This window comes from Acanthaster planci, linkage group LG10 (genome assembly GCF_054643075.1).
Source record: "Acanthaster planci isolate LZ-2023a linkage group LG10, COTS_SCS, whole genome shotgun sequence".
Classification (NCBI taxonomy): Eukaryota; Metazoa; Echinodermata; class Asteroidea; order Valvatida; family Acanthasteridae; genus Acanthaster; species Acanthaster planci.
In genome coordinates, this window is record NC_141786.1 from 17,760,500 (window position 1) to 17,783,180 (window position 22,681).

Here is a 22,681-nt window from a genome sequence, read left to right on the forward strand (position 1 = left end):
CCACCAGTGGTGGGTTACTCCGCACCTACATGTAGCGCTGGTCCGCTATGACATTTGGATGGGAGACTCGCTGTCCCCGTTGTTTAGTGTGTGAGTTTGATGGTGAACAGAGGACGGGAGCAGTCTGCTTGTCTGGGGGGAGGGGTTGTTGACAGCACTGACCTGTATGTGTCTCTGATCTGGGCTATCGCCAGGCAAGACTGGGGCATGACCTGTGTTCTTTTTTATCGGCCTGACGTTGATCAGCGCGGTTAGAATATTTTTGATGAATGTGATGGTGTGGGTTTTACCTTTTAAAGGATGGGTTGAGTGGATGGCAGATGTTGCATGTATTTATTGCCTAGATTTACTAAGCAGGCACAAATGGATTCTCAGCAGGTCAATTTGATAGATTTGAAATGAAAAATAAAATGGGTTCAATCGAGTTTGAATGTGATGCCAAAAGGATCAACAGACTTTATTGATGCACACAACTACAGTAGTAATCGTTAAAGTGTCATTTTATTTCATTTGAAACGAATTCCACCGGGGGTCCTTTTCTGTTGTCACTTTTAACCAGTTGCACGTACACGTATCAGCATTATTTCAAAGATGGATTTGCACTGGGGAGATGTAAATTACCCGAATACACTTGTGGGTTTTTTTTCACAAGCCTTCGGGGGCATACACTGAGTATACAGTGTTAAATACACGTCGGGCAGGGCCAAAATCCAAGATAAATTTGTATCAGCATTGAAACAAGTGTATTTCCTCACAAATATAATGAAATTTTTAGGGAGAAACCCAATTGATTTATTGTCATCCATTTCTCATTTCCTGCAAAATCATGTCCGCTCTCAACATGGAGGAATAAAACACATTCCTCCATGCTCTCAACCACCGGGACAATTATGCCAGGAAGAGATTCACTGGAAATCTGCCTGTCATCTGTTTCACTTTTCGTCACTCTCAGTTCCGAGGCCTTCAAGTTGAATATGAAATGAAAAGTTAAGAGGGAAATTTCACTGTTTCTGGGACAGCCCAATGCTCTTACATGTATACACATGTCTTCCATATTGAATTGAAAAAGCAGGCTAGCTGTTTTAGAAAACCCAAGAATAATATTGAAAGCAATGAAAATAGTTCATTATAGTGACATACTGTCTATAGATTCTGTACCCGTACACAGGATACGACTGTTCGTGGTTGGGCAACTGCATGTATCCACAATACAGCAATTCATGATGCAACCGATAAATTTAAAATATGTGATTGCTTACATTATAGTTGAAGCAATTCAAAGTAAACGATTGCAAGGCATGGAACAAAAAAACACCCTGAAGACTTGACGTGAAGATGCATGTATGGTACTTCCAATTCAAAAGATGACAAAAACAGGTGGAAAGGCTTGCGGTAGCACCATGCGAAGAAACATATCTCTCTTATGAGTATGTGTGGTTCAGAAAAGAACCGTGAGTATACTCCCAGAACCACACATACATGTACTCATATTAGAGATGCATTCCTTTGCATGGTGCTACCGCAAGCCTTTCCACTTGTTGCTGTCCTTCACTATGAATGGCCTGAAATTCCATCTAAGTACACTACATGTTTGACAGAGTCCTACATGTACCCTGGGCCCCAATTTATTTCAGTAGTTTTGTTAGTCATAATTTAGAGCTTGGAGAACACCAGGCCGTCAGTTTTCTTCAAATGTCCTGCCGTGTGGAAAGAATTACATGTAATAGGATTCTTTATATTTCCAATAAATACATGTACAGTACTTGCATGATACCTGTAGGCCATGTACTCTGTATGGTGTACAATGTACATGTACATTCAGATAACAGATCTTTAGTGAGACATTTTTGTGAGGTTGTGTAGGGTGCCCTAATTGCCCAGGCTGAGCCTGGTTGTTGTCCAGCTGTTAATAAGGGAGCAAAGTTCAATAACCGAGTGAGTGTTGACTCTCTGCTCATTCTGTTGCAACAAGACTGTGGAATGCACTGGTACCATACATGCGGAGCGCTACATGTAATGGACATGGTGGAATGGAGTAGTGATGATTAAAAACTGGAGCTGTGTTGATCTTTGCTGGCACTATAGTATCATGCAGTTTTGTGCCTGGGGAGAGACACTGGCTCCTTATAATACATGTGTTTTGCTGTTGTTTAGTTGGGATATGCCATACATGTTATGGGAGTTGATTCTGACAGTGTGACTTGAAGACAGAATTGAAATCTTGATGGACTTGCCTGTGCATGCTGTCTACAGTTCACTCTCCTCACAAAGTACCGTTATAAAAAAACAAAGTTTGATAATCCCAATTTTCCTAATTACTCATGCTTTTTCTTTGTTTTTCTACTCCTTTCATTAACAAAGTCCGGGTTGTAACAGTAATTTGTCTGGGCCCTGTAACTTTGCTGTAACTAGAGTCAACTACATGTACATTAAGAGGCATCATTTTGGTGAATGCCACGTACCGGCAGTAATAACTATCATCACATTAAATTCTGTTCGTTTTATTAGAAATTGTAAATTGGAAACACATGTATGATAGATTTATATGAAGGGGCAGATAACCTTCATCTTGTCTGAGCCCTATAATTATTATTTTAAGTTTGTGTGAATGTCCATCCTAGGAAGTTGGGGCTTCTTTTATAAAGTGTTATGTGGAAATTAACCAAACCAAACCCAAAGGTGTCATTGGCCACTTCGCGCCTGGTGACGTGTTAACCTGGGTGATGTCCATTCTCATCCCCGCAAGATTATTTCCACTGGGTCTTTTTAGAGACTCGGTGGCTTGACCAGGTGCGTATCATACATGTACGTCTGACGCCTCTTGGGGCCGATGCCTCAAAATCCAAATTTTTGGACATATGAGTAATGAGGCATCAGATTTATGGGCAATTTTTTTTCTTCAGCCTCGTAGTTCCGACACCTAAAAGGTCCAACGTCTCATAAATCCGACGTCGGACCAACGAGGTGTCGGACTTATAATATGAGGTGTCAGTGCGATTGACTGCAAAACATGGGAGGAGTGCACGCCCACGCGACGCTGCGTGTCATAAATAGTTCACCATACTTGGCACCGGGAACCAGTCTCGTTCCTAGCGCCATCTTCATACGCTCGTAATGAGCGTCAAATCAAACGTGGGACTTTCGAGACGTTGGATTTTTTGAGGCGTTGGATCTATGTACATATATGCCATGGGCCGAAAAAACCGTTGGAACTATTAAACGCAATTGTCGGACCTATGAAATGTCAGACTTATGAGGCATCGGAATTATGTGGCGTGCGATGCGCATTGCTTGATCACTACATGTACTGTACAGGTACGGTACTGTAGGCCTAGGCTAAAAAGTGGAAATTATATCGTCTTGTAAACATTTAGAATCAGTGCTTCACATTTCAAAACACAAAAAAGTGTGAACTTTTATTCAGGAATGTGAACAAAATACACAAAATTGGCAATACTTTTATTCAATCTGGGGAAATTCGTGCTGGGCGGCAGAGTTTATTTCGGACCTACGTTCTGGGCGCAAATTTTCAGTGCCGGGCTGGCCCGCCCAGCGCCGCCCACCGTGGCTAGAACACTGGTGTGATGTTGCAATGGGAGAGATTTAGAGAATGCTTTTAAAGCCTTTTTTCTTGCTTCAGATGAATTTACATGTACATGCATGTCCAAGGTTAATATTCAAATGTGACGTTTAAACAGCGGTGCACAGTGTATTCTTGCTGAGAAATGAGTGCAGTACATGCATTACGTACCTGCATATTACAAGAAATAAACAGTGTTACCAGTAGTTTCTACAGTATAAAAAAAAATAGGTTTCTTGAAAGAACCACATAAAATAGCGATCTGTAGCCAATTTGTCAAGCCACAATGTATACATTTACATGTGCAAAAGTATTTACTACGTGTATATCAAAGATGGATTTGCTCTGGGGAGATTTTTGAATTAATTTTGGATTTTTGCCCTGCCTGACATGTACCAGTATTTTACATTTAGGCCTAACATCAAGCAGGGGAAAAATCCAAAATTAAAAGTATTGACGTCGCGTATTCTGTACCTGTATCAGTTTCGTTAAACCTACAGGCATGGGCAATGTGGACATTCCTTTGCTCTCACCAGAAAACTTGGCAAAAATTGCTTATTTATTTTTCTCCCGCAGTGAACACCTTTTTTTCAGCTGGATTTTTTTGGGTAATCAATTCCTTGACTGACTTTCGTCTTCCTTTTGCCACCGCTAACCCTGACCCAAAAATGCCCAATGAACTGTTACCCAGTAAGGGGGTTTCCTTCTTGTGTGGGCCTTCATGTACATATGCATGTAGATTAGTTCACACAAGGTTCACACAACCCTCATCATATGGGCCTCTATCAAAGGTTCATATGAGGTGCTGGTAGGTATAGTTACCACTTGAGAACTACATAAATTTTACAATGTACATACATAGCCCACACTCAAAAGAGAGACAAGACATTAATGGTACATGTACCCACATATCTCACTACAAGGTCCATAGAAATGATCAGTATCTAGCTAACAATGTACATACAAATGAGATTGCCATCGGCAGTCATCCCTTTAATGAGCATGCTCCAGGCATTATTAGCAGCAGAGGTCAGGTAGAGGTCAACCCACTGGCCAATAGCTATCTATCTCTTGCCTAGCAGCAGCCACTCATAAAATAATTATTGTTTCCCCGAGCTGCTGGCAGGACATTTTTTGATCTATTTTGTAGGCCTTTTTATTCATAGTACATGTGGATTCAGTGGCTTTTCTTTGGGTTTGGACCACGGGGGAAGACCTGAATTTTCTCTTTTAAAGAGTATAGGGAGAGGTTCTTTGTGATTGGGATTTATTGATGGCTTTTGTCGAGGGATTTCTGTTAATTAAATTGAATTTTTGAAGGCTGCGTTCTAGCTATTTGATTTTCTCTTGTGACAAAATTCCAAGTAATTTCTCTGCTTATAATGGGAACTTTTGTTACTCAAAACCAAAACATGTCAACCATGTTTAACCGACAGGTAGAACTAGAAATCTCCCTTTTTATTTAATACTTGTATTGTCGGTAAGGAATACATGTAAAATGTTGGGAATATTTTGTGAGAGGGTCAGTGGGCTAAATTTAAAGCTGAATTTGAGGTTATTGCTGAGAAAGTACATGTACATTTATGTGCTAACAAATAGAAATCAAGTATTACTCTCTCAATTGCTCTCTACCAGGGTATCTGCTCTGAGCAGAACAGAAGAGGGCGGGTTTTCTTGGTACTCATCGCATAGGCACGCCATGAGGCATGCAAGTATATGTATATGAGCATTTGACGCGGACCACGCTAAGTACGCGTAACTGATTATTCCAGCATGTATGGTCGTTACGTACATGTACATGCAGAATACGTGCAAGAACCCGCTTGTAACCACCCGTCTTTCTTTCGCCGATTGAGGTTGCACTTCAGCTCGGGGCCAATAACATCACAACCCAATCTCAGATTGAATTGAAGCTTCAGACTTCTCATGATGAAAGTTTTTACATGCACACTAAAAGACCTTTTAACACTGAAAGAATTGTGGGGTTAACGCAGGTTGAAAACTGGCGATGATTCACACTTGAAATTTTCCACCCCCTTGCTAATCCCGAGATGGACTTCAACCCAGGTTGAACTTAACCCAGCCCTGGACCAGGGTTGAGAATTTTTCAACCTGGTTTGGAAATCATTTGTGCTCATTTTTTTTTCACGAAACAAGTGTGAAACAGTAGGGTTGAAAAATCAAATTCTCCACCGAGGGCAGTCCTTAGTTCGCCAAGGGTTGAGAGGCTGTAAGGTAAAAAGGCCTCGCATCTCAAAACATCCTGGCATATGACAAGCAGCTGTGGGATGGTCCAAAATATCCGGCTCCTTTGAAGGGATTTGTGGGATTTCTGCCCGTAAATATCGCCTTTGCTATGGGGCGGCTCCCATGCTAAACAGAGCGGAGATTCCTCTGGAGGAGAAACTTAATCACAAGGAAATCCAACTACCTCAAGAATTTAATCTCATTGCCAATGTTGCTATAAAAAGCCCATGGAAATTCCTGGGCCATCTCCCTAGAGATAATCCGTCGTATTCTGCATCCCAAAGAACTGATATTTACGTCTTTAGCAGAATACTGTTTAGTTACACCCCCCATTCCCAAGTGGTACAAACCAAGTTCCAATTTGTAAACTTTTAAATGATACTAAAAGCACAAGTTTTTTCTCATTTTTTAGAGGAGTCGACATGAATCGTCTGTTTTCCTCGGAAACGATTGTGAAATTTTATGACTAAGATAGACACTCATGACTTGAGAATCTAGATGAAAATTAAGTTTTGAAATGTCATCCTCTAAATATTTAGCCACTGGAACGTTCTACTAGTCGGGGGTATATATAATATGGAATCCACATTCTTCTTAAACATTCCTTGTGAATGTCACAGTCTCCGCCCTTCCAGATCTCCCACCTTCTTTGAAAAATGTCGAAAGCGCTGGCCAGATCTTGCGGCAGATGTTTGTTGAATCAGTCACGCCAAAATTCCGAACTCACCCCCGTGGCCCAATGAGATGCTGGCCTGTGTGGAGTCACGCGCAGTTGGCTAGTATCCGAGGTATTTCAGGGATGAGACTGTTCATCTGCTGAACAGAGATCGAGGCAGTTTTAGAAATTATTCTGGACAAGGTTGCCAATGTTATGTCTGTCACAGGTTTCCTGTCCACCAGCGTCACAAATCCTCAAATAAATTGGATTGTCTCTGACAATATTTATTTGGGCACTTGCAACACAAGCAACATACCCGAATGACACACGCGTTTGGAACTACACTGTATTACCAAACTGAACTGCCGCATAATTTTTGTTTACAAGTTTCTACCCAAAACATTGTTATTTTTGTGTACCTGTTGATCAGGATTTTTGATGGAATGGTTTGTGGAATAAAAGAAATTTTGACATTTCCCATTAAACTTAATGAATTTCTTTTACCGGTAGTTAGACACTAGCATTGGTGACAGACATGTTTGCTATCATCAGCAGGGCATCATTTTTTTTTTTGACTCAAAGGAACTGTCAAACGTTGCTACACGTGACTCAGACCGGCCAGCCGACCCCGGCAAGCTCGGTGGTCGAGTGGTTAAGACGTCTGCACTAGTAAGCAGGAGGTAGCGGGTTCGAGTCCCACCCGAGTAAGCTTGTGAATTTTTTCGCTAGCTTTGGACAAACACTGAGCATACAGTGTTTATCAACATATACCTTGGGTAAGGGCAAAACCCGTTATATGAAATAAACGACAGTTTAGTCCACAGACGGGCCTGTGCACAAGCTTAGTCTCCACAGGGTGTGTAGCTACTGGTAGATTGGTTGTCAACCGAGCCTTTGACACCATGCCAGTCAGAACCTCATTTGTGAATTTATCGGGAAACAATTGTTTCTTAGATCCCTTTGCAACCCGTGCTGTGAATGAACTCAAGCTGCCACAAAACAAAACACCAGAGTTGTTTACGTATTGAACTCCTTAAATCCATTGAAATCTGCATCTAAATTAAATAGACAACTGTCAACCATGTTTCGTGGGATAAAGGTCATAGTGAATGCAACAATTCTAAGATGGCCCTTCCCTTGAAAACTGGAAAGGGCAGACTGCCATGTATGACGTCACGGTATTAACATAACTGATATGTAACTATATGTAACTATCGGATCAGTGGATTCCGGAATGGATAACATCTGCCTGGCCTTTTAAAAATGATTTTAAAGTTCCTCTAAAAAAAAAAAGGACCTTTTTTTTTTTTTTCTGGGATGCGGTATGCTGAGCATCTCAGAGCACCGTGTTCTGCATTCCAGGCATACCAGTGAGCAGAGTACCAACAGGAGGGCGGTTCTGACGGCTAGCCAGATATGGGCATGCCACCCCTAACTGCAGGGCCCCTCGTCTTGGGTGTCGCGTCACCGTGGGGGCCTAATGACGTTAGAGCGTGTGGCGGGCCTCCAGAAATGTAGGCTTCTGGCCGCCCCGGGGGGAAAGAAACTAACTCCTCTAATCAGTTTCCTTTTTTCTCGATAAGAGTGGTATGATCATGTGATGTACATGTATACATGTATGTGAGTTTGCACCATGTTTCTGTGAGCAAGTTAACAGCAATTTAATTTGGCGAGAAATTGTAACGACCTAGTGACCGCAATTGTGACTAAGGTGCCATGATTTAATTTTGTGATAGTCTTGTATAAGTTTACAGCCACTGAATTATTTTATGTGAAGAGTACAGCAAAGTCAAATCTCTACCGTTAGTCCGATGGCAAAAACACTTCCACCAAAGAAACACTGGAAAAAAAAATTGTCGTTCGTTTGTCAAATCCTGTATTGATGTTTCACGCCTGGCTGTAGTTGTCATGGTTACTATGGCGTTCGTCACTATTGGAATAATGCAATCCACAGGCCGTATGTTCAGCTCCTCAAGCAATGAAATGTCATGAGCTTTCTTTTCCATCCTTCTGACACGTTGCCGTGGTGATGCTTACATGTACGGTACTTGTACATGGGTGAACTTTTGTGTGCGATTTGGCCTTGGGACAACAGCGTTTTTCCGCACCTGAAAAAATCTGTTTTATTCTGGGAGCTGCAATCTATTTTAAGGGTCACTGACTGTTGTGGCATTGTTAGTTACAATAGGAGTGCACATACATGTACAATGTGTGAGTGAGTGGACCCATATGCTTCTGCTGGCTAAAATGTTTCAGCAGATAACGAGTATTGAAACTGTCATGGCATGATGGTACCCTTTTTTACCCATTTAACTTTCCTCCATTCATGACAGGTCTTTCCTGACTTTTTGTCTACCTTGTACACTTACAAGCACAGGTTGTGAAATGCAGGGGGGTGTCAGAAAGTCGTCAATCAAAGATCTGGCGTTAAATGACCTCCAGGAAGCATAGCAACACTGTTTCATGTGACAGCTCAATTTACTTAATTTGATACTGGACTAAAACTGTGTCCAATCAGTTTGATGCCATGACAGTGCAAGGCAAGGCAGGGGGGTATTTGGTCACATTTTGGACAGAGTTATTTGGCTGTACAGTATAGAGTGAGAATGGCAACACCCCATAGATTAGTAGTACAAAATAAATTTATGTAAGCAGCACAAGTGTGCACTTGTATACATGTATCCAGTGTTTTTGTAATTACACATTTGTTCTTGTGAAATGTACTAGGTTAATTTTATGTACATGTACTTGTACCTTGTAGCTTTTACATGTAGTTTAAACAGGTTGGTTTAAAATTTCATCCCGTGTACGACATAATACAGGGGTGTAAGAATTCAGCTTTTTAGCTGATTTCAGGTTTGTTTTTTTTAGATGTTAACCCTGAGTTTCAGCTTTTTTGTACACCTGGTCTGTTCGAAAGCATGGAACTGTCTACATTTTAGCTTTTTGTTAGCTGTTTTCAGCTTGAATTTGAAGTCGCCAAACTCACACCCCTGAGAATAGAAAACCTCTACAGTGACAACTGACGAGCTTGGGAAATGCTGGCACTGCCGCGATCCTCTGAGGCTGGTTTCTCTCCAGTGCAGTTTATTAGCCACTGGACCAGCAGTTGCGCGTACAGTGTAGGGATTTCTGAAAATAAAAATTCAAACTGTGTCATGATGCTGTACTGCATGTGAACTTGCTTGGGTAGCGTTGAACTGCGTTCCCACATGCATCCACAAAGAATGAGAAACATGCACGGGCGCAGACGCGCACATGCATATATGTACGCGTGCCCATTCATCAACAAACTCCCATCTTCTGCAAATTAGCACGCGTTGAAACACGTTTGACTGCTAGTGCAGCATCCATCCCCTTCCCCCTTCCCAAACAGTTGTTATTGACGTCACACTTTTGCAGCCTCGCGTTTTCCTACATGGGCATGGCAGTGAGCCACTTCACCTGTCAAGCTGATAAACCTGCTTATGAGTCACTGGAAGAAATTACTTCACGGTGCAGAAAGAAACACTATCCACGTACATGTAATGTACACGGGCAAGAAGGGTTTGAAACATGAAAAACACGATCTTGTCAATCAGCTTTCTTCCCACACCCCCCCCCCAGCTGATGCTGAGTTGTCTTACCCTTCATCAGGTCACAGAAGGCCAAGGTCACAGAACACTGATCAGATTAGGAATCCTGCACTGCCCAGCAGCCTTGGCCAGCCAGACATTGTTTTGACTGCCAGCGGTTGTTTGGCTAGCCCGGCTGCATTCATGGTAGTCCCTTCCTTGCCTTGTGGTGTGAATAATGGTTTTTTATAGCTGGGCTAAGGGACTGTGGCTGGTCTGACCTGTGGATCTGCTGGCCTAGTGTTTGGGGGGGGGGACGGGGGAAGACCCTGAGCTGACCTGAATGTGGCCCTCATTTTGTGATCATTTGGAATCAGTCCTGATGGATTTGTTGCCAGATCCATCATGATTTACTTTTCACCCAAGAACTCCCCTCCCCGCTGAAGCATAAATTATACACAGTCTTGTGTGATAAGGCTTGGTGGTAACTACACTGTAATGGCCTTTAATGGGAATTGTTGCTGTTGCCTTGACAGCAGCATGACTGATCAGTGTTATCCTGAGGGTGCTTGGGAGATTTTCGGGTGGCTTTTATATTTCTTAGATCACACACTGGCATGCTACTTTTCCTTTTTTAAAATATTTTTTTTGTTCTATACATGTAGGTTTTTTTCCCATTGCTTGCAAAATCATTTATGCTCCCATTCTTGATGCCCAACGGCAGGAGGGAAATACTTGTATGAATCTTGAAATCCATGCTGGAAACAAAAGACGCCAAGATGCCTGGGAACTTGGCGAAAGAATGCATGACTCAGGTTGTCCATGAGGGGAAAAATGCGGTCCCCTGCGGTGTCCCGACAGCACATGAATGTGCCGCGATTTGAACATGGGAACAACGCACTCGCCAAGGGGAGAAAAATCAGCAACAAGCTCCCTCACCCCCAGCAGTTGGCTGTGAAATGAAGAAAGAGAATCCGACTCAGAATTGGCCAGTGGGGGGAAGGGTTGTGGTTAGGACTCTGAAGGGGGGAGGGCAGGTTGGGCACAGCTGTTAGCTCCTTATTTGGAAAATGGAGGAACTGTGTGTATTTATGTTCGGAATGTCTTTGTCTGAAAACAGGGGCGCACTGCATATACATGTATCTACATTGTATGTACACATTTCACCTTTCAAGTCATTAAGCAGTGACAGCTGCCCAACTTTGCCTCACCTATGTACAGTATTCTTTTCCTATGGGATATTAATGTGCTGTAGACATCTTAATGTACATTGTATCTGACTCCCTGCCTTACCTACTGCACACCAGGGAATTTTTCTTTATTTATCCATGCTCTTCACCGGGTTTGAAATGTCAGACTGTCCATTCTCAGTCAAGTTTAAACAACTGCCTGTCTGCGCCAAGGAATTTTTTTTTTTAAATCAACACAATACCCCTTGGCACTGTCAAGGGCCATGATTTCCACCACACTCGATATTTTGGAGGGAAGTGTGAAAGATTTCTGAAAGAAGGGAAGGGGAGGGCTTGCAGTGATGGAAATACCGGTAAGAAAATAAAAAATGATTAGCAAATCATACTGTCATTTGATCAGCATTATGATGATCAGCAATGTGTTGCATTTTGCGATGTGCATCCAGCTTCATGTACATGTATTTCCATCACTGGCTTGTACATGTAAATTTTGATCGAGCCAAAAACTGTCTGTGCAAATTGTTATTGCCTGTCTTCGGGACAGGTGGACCCAGTGGCTAGATGAGGTACGTGTAGGTACTGCACATACATGTATTCTGTTGCTATGTGATATTATTGATATCACACAGTTTACTGTGTGATATTATTCATATTACACAGATTACTGTGTGATATCAGTGATATCAATCTGATATTTACATGTAGTCGTATTTTATTTGATTCGTTTTACCTGCTGTCCCGGGGAACCTTCCCTTGGAGTACCGGTAGTTCCTTATTTATACTTCCATATGAAACTGAAAAACAAATCACAAATGCTTGCCAAGTACCTGGATATGTACAAGTAGCTTCAAGATTCACGGTGTCCTTTTATTTTGCTTTTTTTAAGAGGCAATTCTACCCCCGTTCCCCCGGCACAAAAATTAACATCCAGTAAAACTATATTTGCCAGTGTGGAAAGCCACATTTTTTGAAGGAAAAAGTAAAAATACAAATGAAAACCAAACAAAAACTGGGCATGTACCGGTACATACATGTAAAATGTAGACATAGAAGTGTTTTTTCACATACATAGTCACAGTTTTCACATAGAGACAATTTGACTCCAAATCATGATTTTTTTCAAGTTTTTGTTTTTTGGTAAAATCAAGAAGGCTATGCAGTGCCTACAGCTTGATGTAATCATTTTTTTAACAAATCTATTGAAATCACCCAAATCACGGTGATCCCTGTGGAGTGATATTCGACTAAACTGCACTTTTGGTTTTCACGAAGAGACAATTTTTCTTCTATAGTTATAACGTTGGCAAAAGATTAAAACTGTGGGCAAAACTGGTTTTGTAGTTTTCACAAAGAGACAATTTGAATCCAGCAATGTATACAAATGTAACAATGTTGCACCTGGAACACACGCTATAGCAAAAGCGTGTACTGTGTGTGCCGTTTTCACGAAGAGACCAAAAGTCATACAAATTTAGCATTTCACGAACAGACAACCTTGTTTGTTTACAAAATAAACAACTTTAATTAACTTCTAGAAATATAAGTTTTGTGTCATGTAACATCTGCTCTTTCATGGAGTACATGTACAATGTAGCATTGGTGGATTTAAAGTAACACTAAATTCTACAAAATTAAGCGTTTGAAAATAGAGACCAAATTCAATTTTTTCAAAACATGTTTTTCCAATCCGATGAGAAAAATCGTCTCTTCATGAAAACGATGACAACGTGCACTATACTAGGTATGTATTTGAATTTGTTCATCTGCTTTGAATGGTTTCTTTTTGTTAAAAACAGATGCCTATAAGATGATTGATGGAACACGTGCATCATAAATATAGAAGTGCACCAAACACTGAACTGACAGTCACTGTTGCTTGTTGGCACATGTCGTTGCATTGTCATTAAGTCAAACATTCCACTTGCATGACAGAATGACCGGACCAGAACGATTGTTGCATTTGCCTGCAATTGCACCAGCCCATTGTCCTCTAGAAGACCTGTGATATTGTGAAATATTTACACACGAACAATGGGAAAAACTGCCAAATATCGACCTGATCAAGCAATGCAAGCCTGGCCACAACGGTAGAATTTCCTGTTACTGCATGACTCGGGCCAATCAAAACTGCAGTTTTTGCTTTAAATATTAATTTTTTATTAACTCATAAGAGAGAAAAAATCAAATTCAGACATTTAAGTAAAGAAGTTTTATTCAACAAATGAAAGTAATCTTTTCCTACCAGTACCTGTACGGTATATTCTGTATGTTTTCACCTTGAATAACAACAGCAGGGATTGTCAACAACTTTGTGTCAGAAACAAGTTTTTAGTGACCCCACATAAAAAGTTCTTTTTATCTACAAGTGGAAATTCACACGCTTCCAGAAATGTCCCTAACTCCAAGGACTGATAACACACTGTTGTCTGATAGGGCAAATTCTGGTCTCCGTGAACTTGACCTCTTACCTCTGAAACAAAGTCCTCTCAAAGTTCAGGATTTTGAAGGTTTGCATTATGAAAGGCTCATGATTATCATCTAGAAAATATGCAATGTAGTTCAGGAAAGTCAGATAAAAACTGTATTTCACGACGGAAAAAGTACAGACTACAGTATTTAAATCCAATTTTGTTCCATTTTTACAATTATAACTGAAGTTTAATGATGTTTAACCCTAACTCCCTAGGGTGTGTGCAAAATCACACTAAAATTGGAGGATTCAGGACTTTTAGGGTTAATGATGTTTAATGGATGTACACTGTCATTGAAGGGAATTGGTCTACTTAGGATAATTTCGACCAGTGACTACTTTTTTCAGTCACTGCCTGGTATCCAGAATATATTTTGTGCAGCTGTACCAAGGTAACCAACGAATACGTCAACCTGTAAGCATAGTATATATGTAGGTCACTGCTCGAACTTTGTAGATCGTATGCCATTGCAACTCGGGTCCTGTCTTTCGCGATTGTGCAATGTGGTACGAATTACGCTGCTGTACATTGACGCCGCAAATCTCCGGTACCTCCAGTAGGCTGGTACATTGTGAAACAATCCTGTAGTTCTGAGGGCTACACACCTGTTGAATGATAATTGTGGCAACCCAAAACGTAGGGATATGCTAAAAGCCCTCATAGCCAAGTCTAAATTTTCCTGAAAAGAGCATTTTTTTTTTGGCCCTCCATCAGGGTTTTTAACAGGACAAATAGGACATCCAAGTTACTAAGGTTTCATGCTTTTACATGGAAAGCAGTTGTGGTTAAAAAAAGAGGCGTCTTAAATTGTTTAAAGGGTGTTCTACAGTGTTCCGTCACTCCTGTGGACAAAACATTGCGTCAGTGACCTGCTGTCCCCACCAAAATTGGTTATCTCATACTCAATCAGAGCTCTTGAACCATACCCAATTTGCGTTGTTACGTTCCTTAAATTGAAATATAAATTCACATTCAAGCCTTCTGTTGTTTGACCTTGAATCAAAGGTTAAAAGGTCACAACAGATTACTTTTATGAAAGGGTTTCACTTACCCTTGTGGACAAAGTTTAGAAGAAGTTGCTATACAGTGCCTGCCCCTCGTGAAACCTTTAAATTACGAGTTTGCCCTTACCTAATGATATCTCATCAATGCAAAGCAGGCCCAGATGTACCAGTGGTACCAGTACATCTTGAAAACGTGTAAAACCTGTTCATTTCCCGCCCTTCAAGAATATCTGCACCCAGGACGTGTTATGTGTTGATTAAAAGTCATACATTTCCCCTGTTATTTTGCAGGCCCAACCGCCAAGCGCTACACCCTGACCACAGCCAACGGTTACCACGACGATGACCTCGGTGGGGAGGTCCCCCACCGCCGCCACCACCTAGAGCCGCCGGACATGGCTGCGGCCGGCCCCGGCTCGCTGACCAATCACGTGACCCGCTCATCCCGCCCGCAGCCGGGCAGCTTCGAGGAGCAGAGTTACGTCGCCAGTCAGAAGGAAGAAATGGCGGCCATGCAGAGCCGCATCCCGCAGACGTTCCGCGACGCCAGCACCGCCCCGCTGCGGAAGCTGAGCGTGGACCTTATCAAGACGTACAAGCATATCAATGAGGTGGGTGGTCGCCTTGCTGCTGGTTGCTTTTCCTGTGAAGTGGCAAAACGTCAGCGTGGGAGATGCTCTGTCATAAGAAATTTAGCTACAATCCTGGTCAAAATTGTTGGGACATGTCAATAGCCGTACCCTCTCCAGGTCCCCCTTGTCTCCTTCGGTCAGTGTTTGTCATCTCGAATTGAAGCAAAGACCATGCATTGAGACCCAACATTAAGAAGGAGCCCGGGGGTGGGGGGCCCGATGAGATTTGGCCAAGATTGTAGCACTAGATTGGTTATGTGGTCACGTTTAGGGATCAACCGATGATCGGATGGTACATCGGATTGGGCTGATATCCGGCAACACCGGTAAAATTTGACCTTCCTTGCCGATATGAGTGCCGATGTTAACTTGAACAAAGGAGCAAACTCTGCACTCAGGTTTGGCAAACACAAATGTCACATTTTTATTTGAGTATAAATGAAACTGGTTTTTGTTTTTATTTGGTGAGATAAATGAACAGTTTTATCATGGTTAAACCCACGTAAAGTATTTCCCGAAAATTACATCTGCGCGATATTTGCCGCAACAACTCAACGCACAGACCCAAGGAGCTGTCAGTATAGCATTTTCATTGACCGCCAACAGTCAGGGAACTATGCCGCATGTGGCACCACGAGGTGTTGTGTGACCAGTCTGAAGGCAACCAGCAATTTAGCCTTTACTCAAGGCGTGCGTGGCTACCTGGACACATGACTCTCACCTACCTCTGAAGACCCCAACGTGAGTGGTGAAGCCACAGGCCGAGCGTGGTGCACCGGTGCCATGCCCAGCTTGACCAAAGGCTAGTCTTGATTCAGCCCAAGGTGCTGTGCGTCTATTCTCATGTATGCACTGTGTGCATTGGGTTTGAATACAACAGAGCACTATCGGTATCGTGCGAGTGCCGATGTGATGTACACAATTCTCTCAACTCAGTGACAGTTAAGGCAAAAAACTAATCCTGTTATCAATAATGTGTAAACTGACATTTTAAATTTTAAGGGAGTACACCAGTTTTGTGTTGTTATGAGCAGACCTGCATTCTGTTAAAGTTACGTTTGTCGGTAAAAAGATTGGATCGGATTGGACATTGGATCGGCAGTTAAAACCTACAGCGGTCAGTCCCTCGTCAATTTGCAAGAAGCTTGCAGTTGGTAAGAAAAACCAGACACAATGGGCAAACAGAGGTAGCAATCCAGTGTTGGATGACAACGCACCAGCAAATGGCCAATGTTGGAATGCTTTTCTTTGTAACAAATTTAACTAATCCATCAATCTGGGTGATGAGATTGTCATTTCTCATGAAGTTAGCCGCTTGCATGGAAACCGTGAACCGTAGGCAAACCAAGGTGACAGGCCTCTCTTCAGAAAACTAGCAAAGTGGCAAAACGTGTACAAATTTATGCTTTTGTGGTAACAAAAAGGTGGGCAGGTAGACCCTTACAGACTATGTGAAGTGACAAAGTGCACAATAATCAATGCTCTGAGGTAAAGCCAAAAAAAAAATGCAAAGGGTCCCCCATTCAGGCTTTTAAAAAAAACAGTAAGGCATTGTAGATTTTTGCAAAATTTGTCTGGTTTACTATTAAATGCTTATTTTTTTTTAATCCACTTGAGCTTTCACCCAATCCCTTAGGTTGCTACCTCCCACTGAGGGCAGCGCACTTTATTCCAAACAAGAAAGATATGTTGCATATTTAACAACAAATAGAAACGTCAAAAAAGTCCTGATGGTACCACAAACCGTAATTTCCAATAACTCTTTCTTGAAGTCTATTTTAATCGTGCAGCTTCCTGCCACCAAAATGAAGTGATGCAAGGGTTGGTCACTGAAGTTGACGCCAAGTATTATTTGGATGCATATGTTTCTGGCTTGCTTGTGTGGCATTCCTTTTTTAAAATTTATTTTGATGTCATTCAATTAAAAGTGGTGTTGCCTTCAGAAAGGTTTTTCAAAATCTGCGCTTAAAAAATTGTTTAAACAAAATTAGATGGAGTTTGTTATTGGCTTTGGGATATCTAGGGCCAGAACATAATACAGAATTCACACGTACTTGGCAGACCAACACACAGTTATTATGAGCTGCGTCAAACATGCTTTTTTCGCCTGATTTCAGGATTTTGTTCATTAGTTGTTTTTTTTTAAAAGGTCGCCCAAAATCTGGAAAATCCCGAGTGCACCATTGATGAAGTGTTATTAAAATACGAATTATACCAGTCCGTATTTGACGGGGTGTGTTTTCATGGGAAACACAAAAGTGTACGATATCGGTAGATTCTATGTGGCCCTGGGCCCCTCAGAAACCAGTACACTTTGTGGATATGACATTTTCCTCCAAACTCACTCCTGGTGCATAAAAAATGGAGAAAACTACTGGATTGCCTAGTATTGATCTTGCAAGACCGATGCAAACATCACTGGCCTCGGTCCATTGGTCCAGTAGGTACTTCCAAACCCTGCATTGATTCTAAACGAAGCGACTTTCACACCACACCCCCCCCCTGCAGGTTTATTATGCCAAGAAGAAGCGTCGAGCTCTGCCAACTCAGGGCGACGACACGAGCCACAAGAAGGAGAAGCGGCTGTACAACGACGGATACGACGATGACAACTACGACTACATCATCCGCAACGGGGAGAAGTGGGAGGACCGATACGAAATCGATTCCCTGATCGGGAAGGGGTCCTTCGGCCAGGTGAGGCGCGGCTGGCTCTTTTGATTTTTCCCCTCCCTTAATCAGAATGAGTAACCATCTCGTAGGATGGTGCAGTGGTTCTCCTCTTGCCTTAAACCTCTAGGGCCCGGGTTCGATTCCTAGCTCGGTCCACGTGTGGCAACGGTTACCCGCCTGATTCTCTGGGACTGTGGGTTTTCTTCCCACCTCTACAACTATGACTGCTACTCACTATCTCCTCTGAACTGGTTTCTTGAGGCTTACAAGCTACAGTGCCTGGCATGCTTTTTTGTGGAATCTACGGTTTTGTTACCAGGAAAATGTAATAATAGTAATAATCGGGCAAGTCCACAATCTAAGTCTCACACTTAATGGAAATGGCCCCCTTGAAAATGATCATGAATTACTGCTGGTCCCCTGGATTGAGAATGCCACAAATAGTTTCACATTTCTTGTCCCTGTGATAAATTTGTAATTAAAGAAAATGTGGTGATACATGTACACGTACAGTAACTACCGAAAATGGGTCACTTGGGAGACATTCCCATAAGAACCTGCACAAACTTTACTGTCCCATAAATAAATATTCCCTAATCTGATCTGACCCAAACTTTGTAGGTTTTCAATTTAGACCCTAATCCATCATCTCTCAAAATTTGGACACTAAAATTCGGCCCCCTTCTGGAACTGGGACATTAGGGAGACATTGAAATGTCTCCCTAATGACCGATGTCTTCCTAAGGTCGAAAAATTTATCACAAAATGTCTCCTTAATTAATGACCCATTTGTAAGAATACAAGTACCCTACATACATGTACATTTACATGAGATTCAAAAGGGGACATTATCCAAGACATGCCCAATTCCAGAAATTGGAAGGAAAATTGCCTGCATAAGTTGGACAGGCAGCTTTTCGCCGGTGATACCAATATGTAGGGTTCACAGGAAGGATGCTGCATGTACATGAATACGCTCGGATCACATCACACAAATGGAAAACGTATACCTTTCCGTATGTATGCTGGACCTTTATACACGTACATGCTTGATCCGCACTTCTTGTACACACACACGCTGTCTGAGACGTCTGTAGAGGTACGTAAGCTGTACGTTGAACTCAAACTTGAGAGAGTAAGCGGCCTTTTGCCAATAGCATCATATCGTTGCAAAATTTGATTTGCAATATTAAACAAATGTTGAATGTCATATCGTTGAAACGACTCTTAGTTTTTAAAGTACAGCGTAAGAACTTTTTATTCTATTATTGTTACTTTGTGGCATTTTGGAGTTTTGAAAAAAAGTGGTTGCTGTGCATGTAGCTCACCTTTATGGAAGGAGAAAGGATTTTGTGGGGAGGGCAACATTGATGCTTTCCACATGTGGTTAAAATGTCATTTGTTTAAAATTCTGTGCTTTGTGGAACAAGCTGAAATCTGAAACATACAACTGTACACGTCTTCTATGTGGGGTTTCAGTGTACCGTTTCATCGGGATCATTATGGATGCTCTGACCTAATTAAATGGTTGGGTTGCTGCATGATGAATGGCATACGGTTCCCTAACGATAGGGTTTGACCTACAAACGTCACCCTCTCGCCAGCGGTATCATACATGTACATGTACATTGGCAAGTCATTGCGTTCCACTGTGACCCCTCGGTGTAGTGGGGTGCAGCCAAGTCACGCGTGCATTTGGCAGGGTTTTCCCCGGTAGCATGTGTCTTGTGGCACTTTTTTGGGGTCAAAGGGGATCAAGTCAACAAAGGGCAACATTTCAGCTTAATGAGGAAAGACATTTGGATGTACCGTACCAGGCAAGCAACGTTATCCTTGGATCAGCTTGTGTTCACTGCACACTCTTACCATCCAAAATGGAAAAACTCTCTACAAAGTCTTTGAAAGATTGGAACTTTCTAATTTTGGTTGTCAAAGTCCAAGTTTCATACCTGTATACAGTACATGTACGTGGTACTGTACATGTGTGATAATATGTACATGTACAGTGTACAGGATGTTATCTGCTAACCTGTCCAATCAAAGTTAAAAAAACAAAACAACTGTTGCTATATTTCAGCTAAGCACTGTCAATATTATCAATATGGGTTTGATATCGATATCGCCAGTGTTAATTACTTGGTAATATTGATATATTGAAAATATCAGATTTTAAAGAAATATCAAAACTTTGAAAACATTGATATTGAAAAATATATCCAAAATATTGCTACTGAGGAATGAACTTTATTAAAAAATACAAAAGTGCGTTGTCACATTACGGTAATTTTCAATAAGCCACGGCTTACGTTAGTTCTCACGCTGAGTGAAAAATGTCCGTGTAGCATATATTCTGGGTGGCTTATACGTGTATGGCGACATAAATTCAGTCACCTATCTCAGTCTCGCACTCAATCATTCGTGTACACTTTGCCTCCAAAATATCACAAAATTTATCCTCCAAAACAGACAATTATTTGTTAACCAAACGTACGTAGACGGACAATAGAACATGTCACCAAAGTGACTTGGATCACACCATTACGGTGTAGGGGTGTACCCATAGAACAATTTACAGCAACTCATGCCTGTTATAAAACTTTGAAAATTAAAATGAATAAAATTGATTGTCAATATCAATATAAAAATACAGTATATTTGTATCGGCCAAAATCGACGGAGCCTAATTTTCGCTTGAAGCTGGAACATACAAATGTACATGTACGAGCACATGTGTACACAGTACGTTCTTGTACCAGGTACCTGTGCGTACATGGACTGTCTTTCTGGTTAAGCCGGTGTGTCCACTTTTTTTCAGTTCCGATCCCTGATGCTACTTTCACCGGTAATTCTAAGAACTGGTTTTCTACAATTCCATGAAACACATGTAGCCCGACATTGTAAGGCAGTATTCAGCCAAATAAAGTTTTTTTTTAACAGTCACTTTATGCAGTGCTGAATACAGTGACGTTTGCTCAGGAGCCAGAGTTTATGTGTTCACCATTTGTGAAACTAAAGCCTGTCATCTGTCATCTGTCATTTCTAATTCAAAACATTAAATTGGGGACTGCACATGTTACCTCTTTCCCACAAAATCCGGACCAAACAGCAGTGAGCAAAATGAAATTTTAACTGATTAGGCAAGGGACGAGTCTTAAAATCACTTCTCACACATGCAGGATCATAGAGGGCTGTACAAAATAATAAGGACAAATTCTCGGAGCTGAATTCAATCAGGAACTGAAATCCTTCCATTTTGTTTCTCAGCTACATGTACTGTGCTCAGACTTTGTGTGAACATGGGCTGATTTCCTGAAATGCTAAGACATGTCTCAGGAAGGGTAACTTGTCTTATCCTGCATCTCATCTTGGGATCAATTTCACGAAACTTGACAACCGGTCAACAATTCCTAACTTCTTCACGAACTCTTCCTAACTTAAGATTGGTCTGAGGGTCATCTTTAATTCCTGTACCTCGTTGATGTCAAAGTGAAAGACAAGCGTCGTCATGGACCTGTATGTAACAATTTTCGTGGGGAAAAAAAACTAGCTGCAGAAACACTTGAGAGGTGTTTTCATTTACAGTTACGAAGTTTTAATTGAAATAAAATCTGATGGTACCGGAAACCTATTCATCATTTTAAAATGAAATTCTCAAACTGATTGGAAGCATACATGTACATGAGTCAACTGTTCTGGGGGAGGGGTTGGGGAACCATGCAGTACTTATCATGGAAAATTCTTGGAAGTACCAAAAGTCTGTGAATTATTTTAGTTGGATTTGTGATCAGTTGACTTTCAGTGATTGTAGCTCATAGAAGCTGGACCCAGTTAGCTTCATGCTTTCAGAAGTTATTCAACTGTTTTCTGTTTTTTGTTTCTTTTTCCGTGACCTTGTTAGATTTCTCAGCGTGCTCTGAAAACCTCTCATATTATACACTAGGAGAAAAATCAAGGATTGTACTGACTTGTAATTTGTGCAAGTGTTTGGAAGACGACTGATCGGATATGATGCTTGTTTTTTCTTCTTTTTCTCTATTGGTTGATGGTTTTTAGTTTGATGTATCCTCGCTCCTTTAGCCCTTAACAAAATAATTGTCCATGAAGCCCAAACTTGAAATGAGCATTTTAGTTCACTCACATCTTAGATGCACCTGCATCTTACGCCAAAAATTGAACGGAAAAAAAAATTTAGAAAGACAAAATGAAATGCAGTTTATTCCCTGAACCAAAATATGCTGATTCATAGCCCAACGGAGACATTTTGTGTATGACTGTTTCTTCATTTCTATGTTTAGTCTGTGGCCAAGAGCCCAATTTGTGTTCCAAAGCATTGTACACATGCTTTCTTTACAGACGGTGATCTTCTGTCCCCCCCCCCCAGAAAAAAAAAACCCCGAGGGAAATCGTTCAGAAAATAACAGATCCTGCACTGGATGTTGTGCCCACGCACTCACAGGGGAAAAAAAATAACTTGTCCACGTCCCCCAAATGTCCCTGCATTTATCGTCCTCTGTGTGTGTGTGCTGGGGTCGCAGTAGGGTTCAACAAACTTTGCTTAACCGACCAAGGGTTCCCGTGTGATAAAAATACCTGTATGTTTGTGCGTGCGGTTGGCTGGTACATGTACGTAGCAACTTGAATAATCCAGCAAAATGTCACTGCTTGTCTATAA

The 22,681-nt window shown here is 41.5% G+C and overlaps 1 protein-coding gene across 2 annotated transcripts in view; it reads left to right on the plus strand.

The window, feature by feature from the left end:
- The window catches only part of LOC110990198 (dual specificity tyrosine-phosphorylation-regulated kinase 1B-like), a 60,513-nt gene that overhangs the window by 22,895 nt on the left and 14,937 nt on the right, over positions 1 to 22,681 (plus strand). For both annotated transcript variants that reach the window (XM_022255066.2, XM_022255065.2), the window contains exons 2-3: positions 14,996 to 15,315; positions 17,845 to 18,033. In XM_022255066.2, the coding sequence (XP_022110758.1) occupies positions 15,100 to 15,315; positions 17,845 to 18,033 (405 nt within the window). In that variant the 5' untranslated portion in view covers positions 14,996 to 15,099. The remainder of the gene's footprint in view (positions 1 to 14,995; positions 15,316 to 17,844; positions 18,034 to 22,681) is intronic.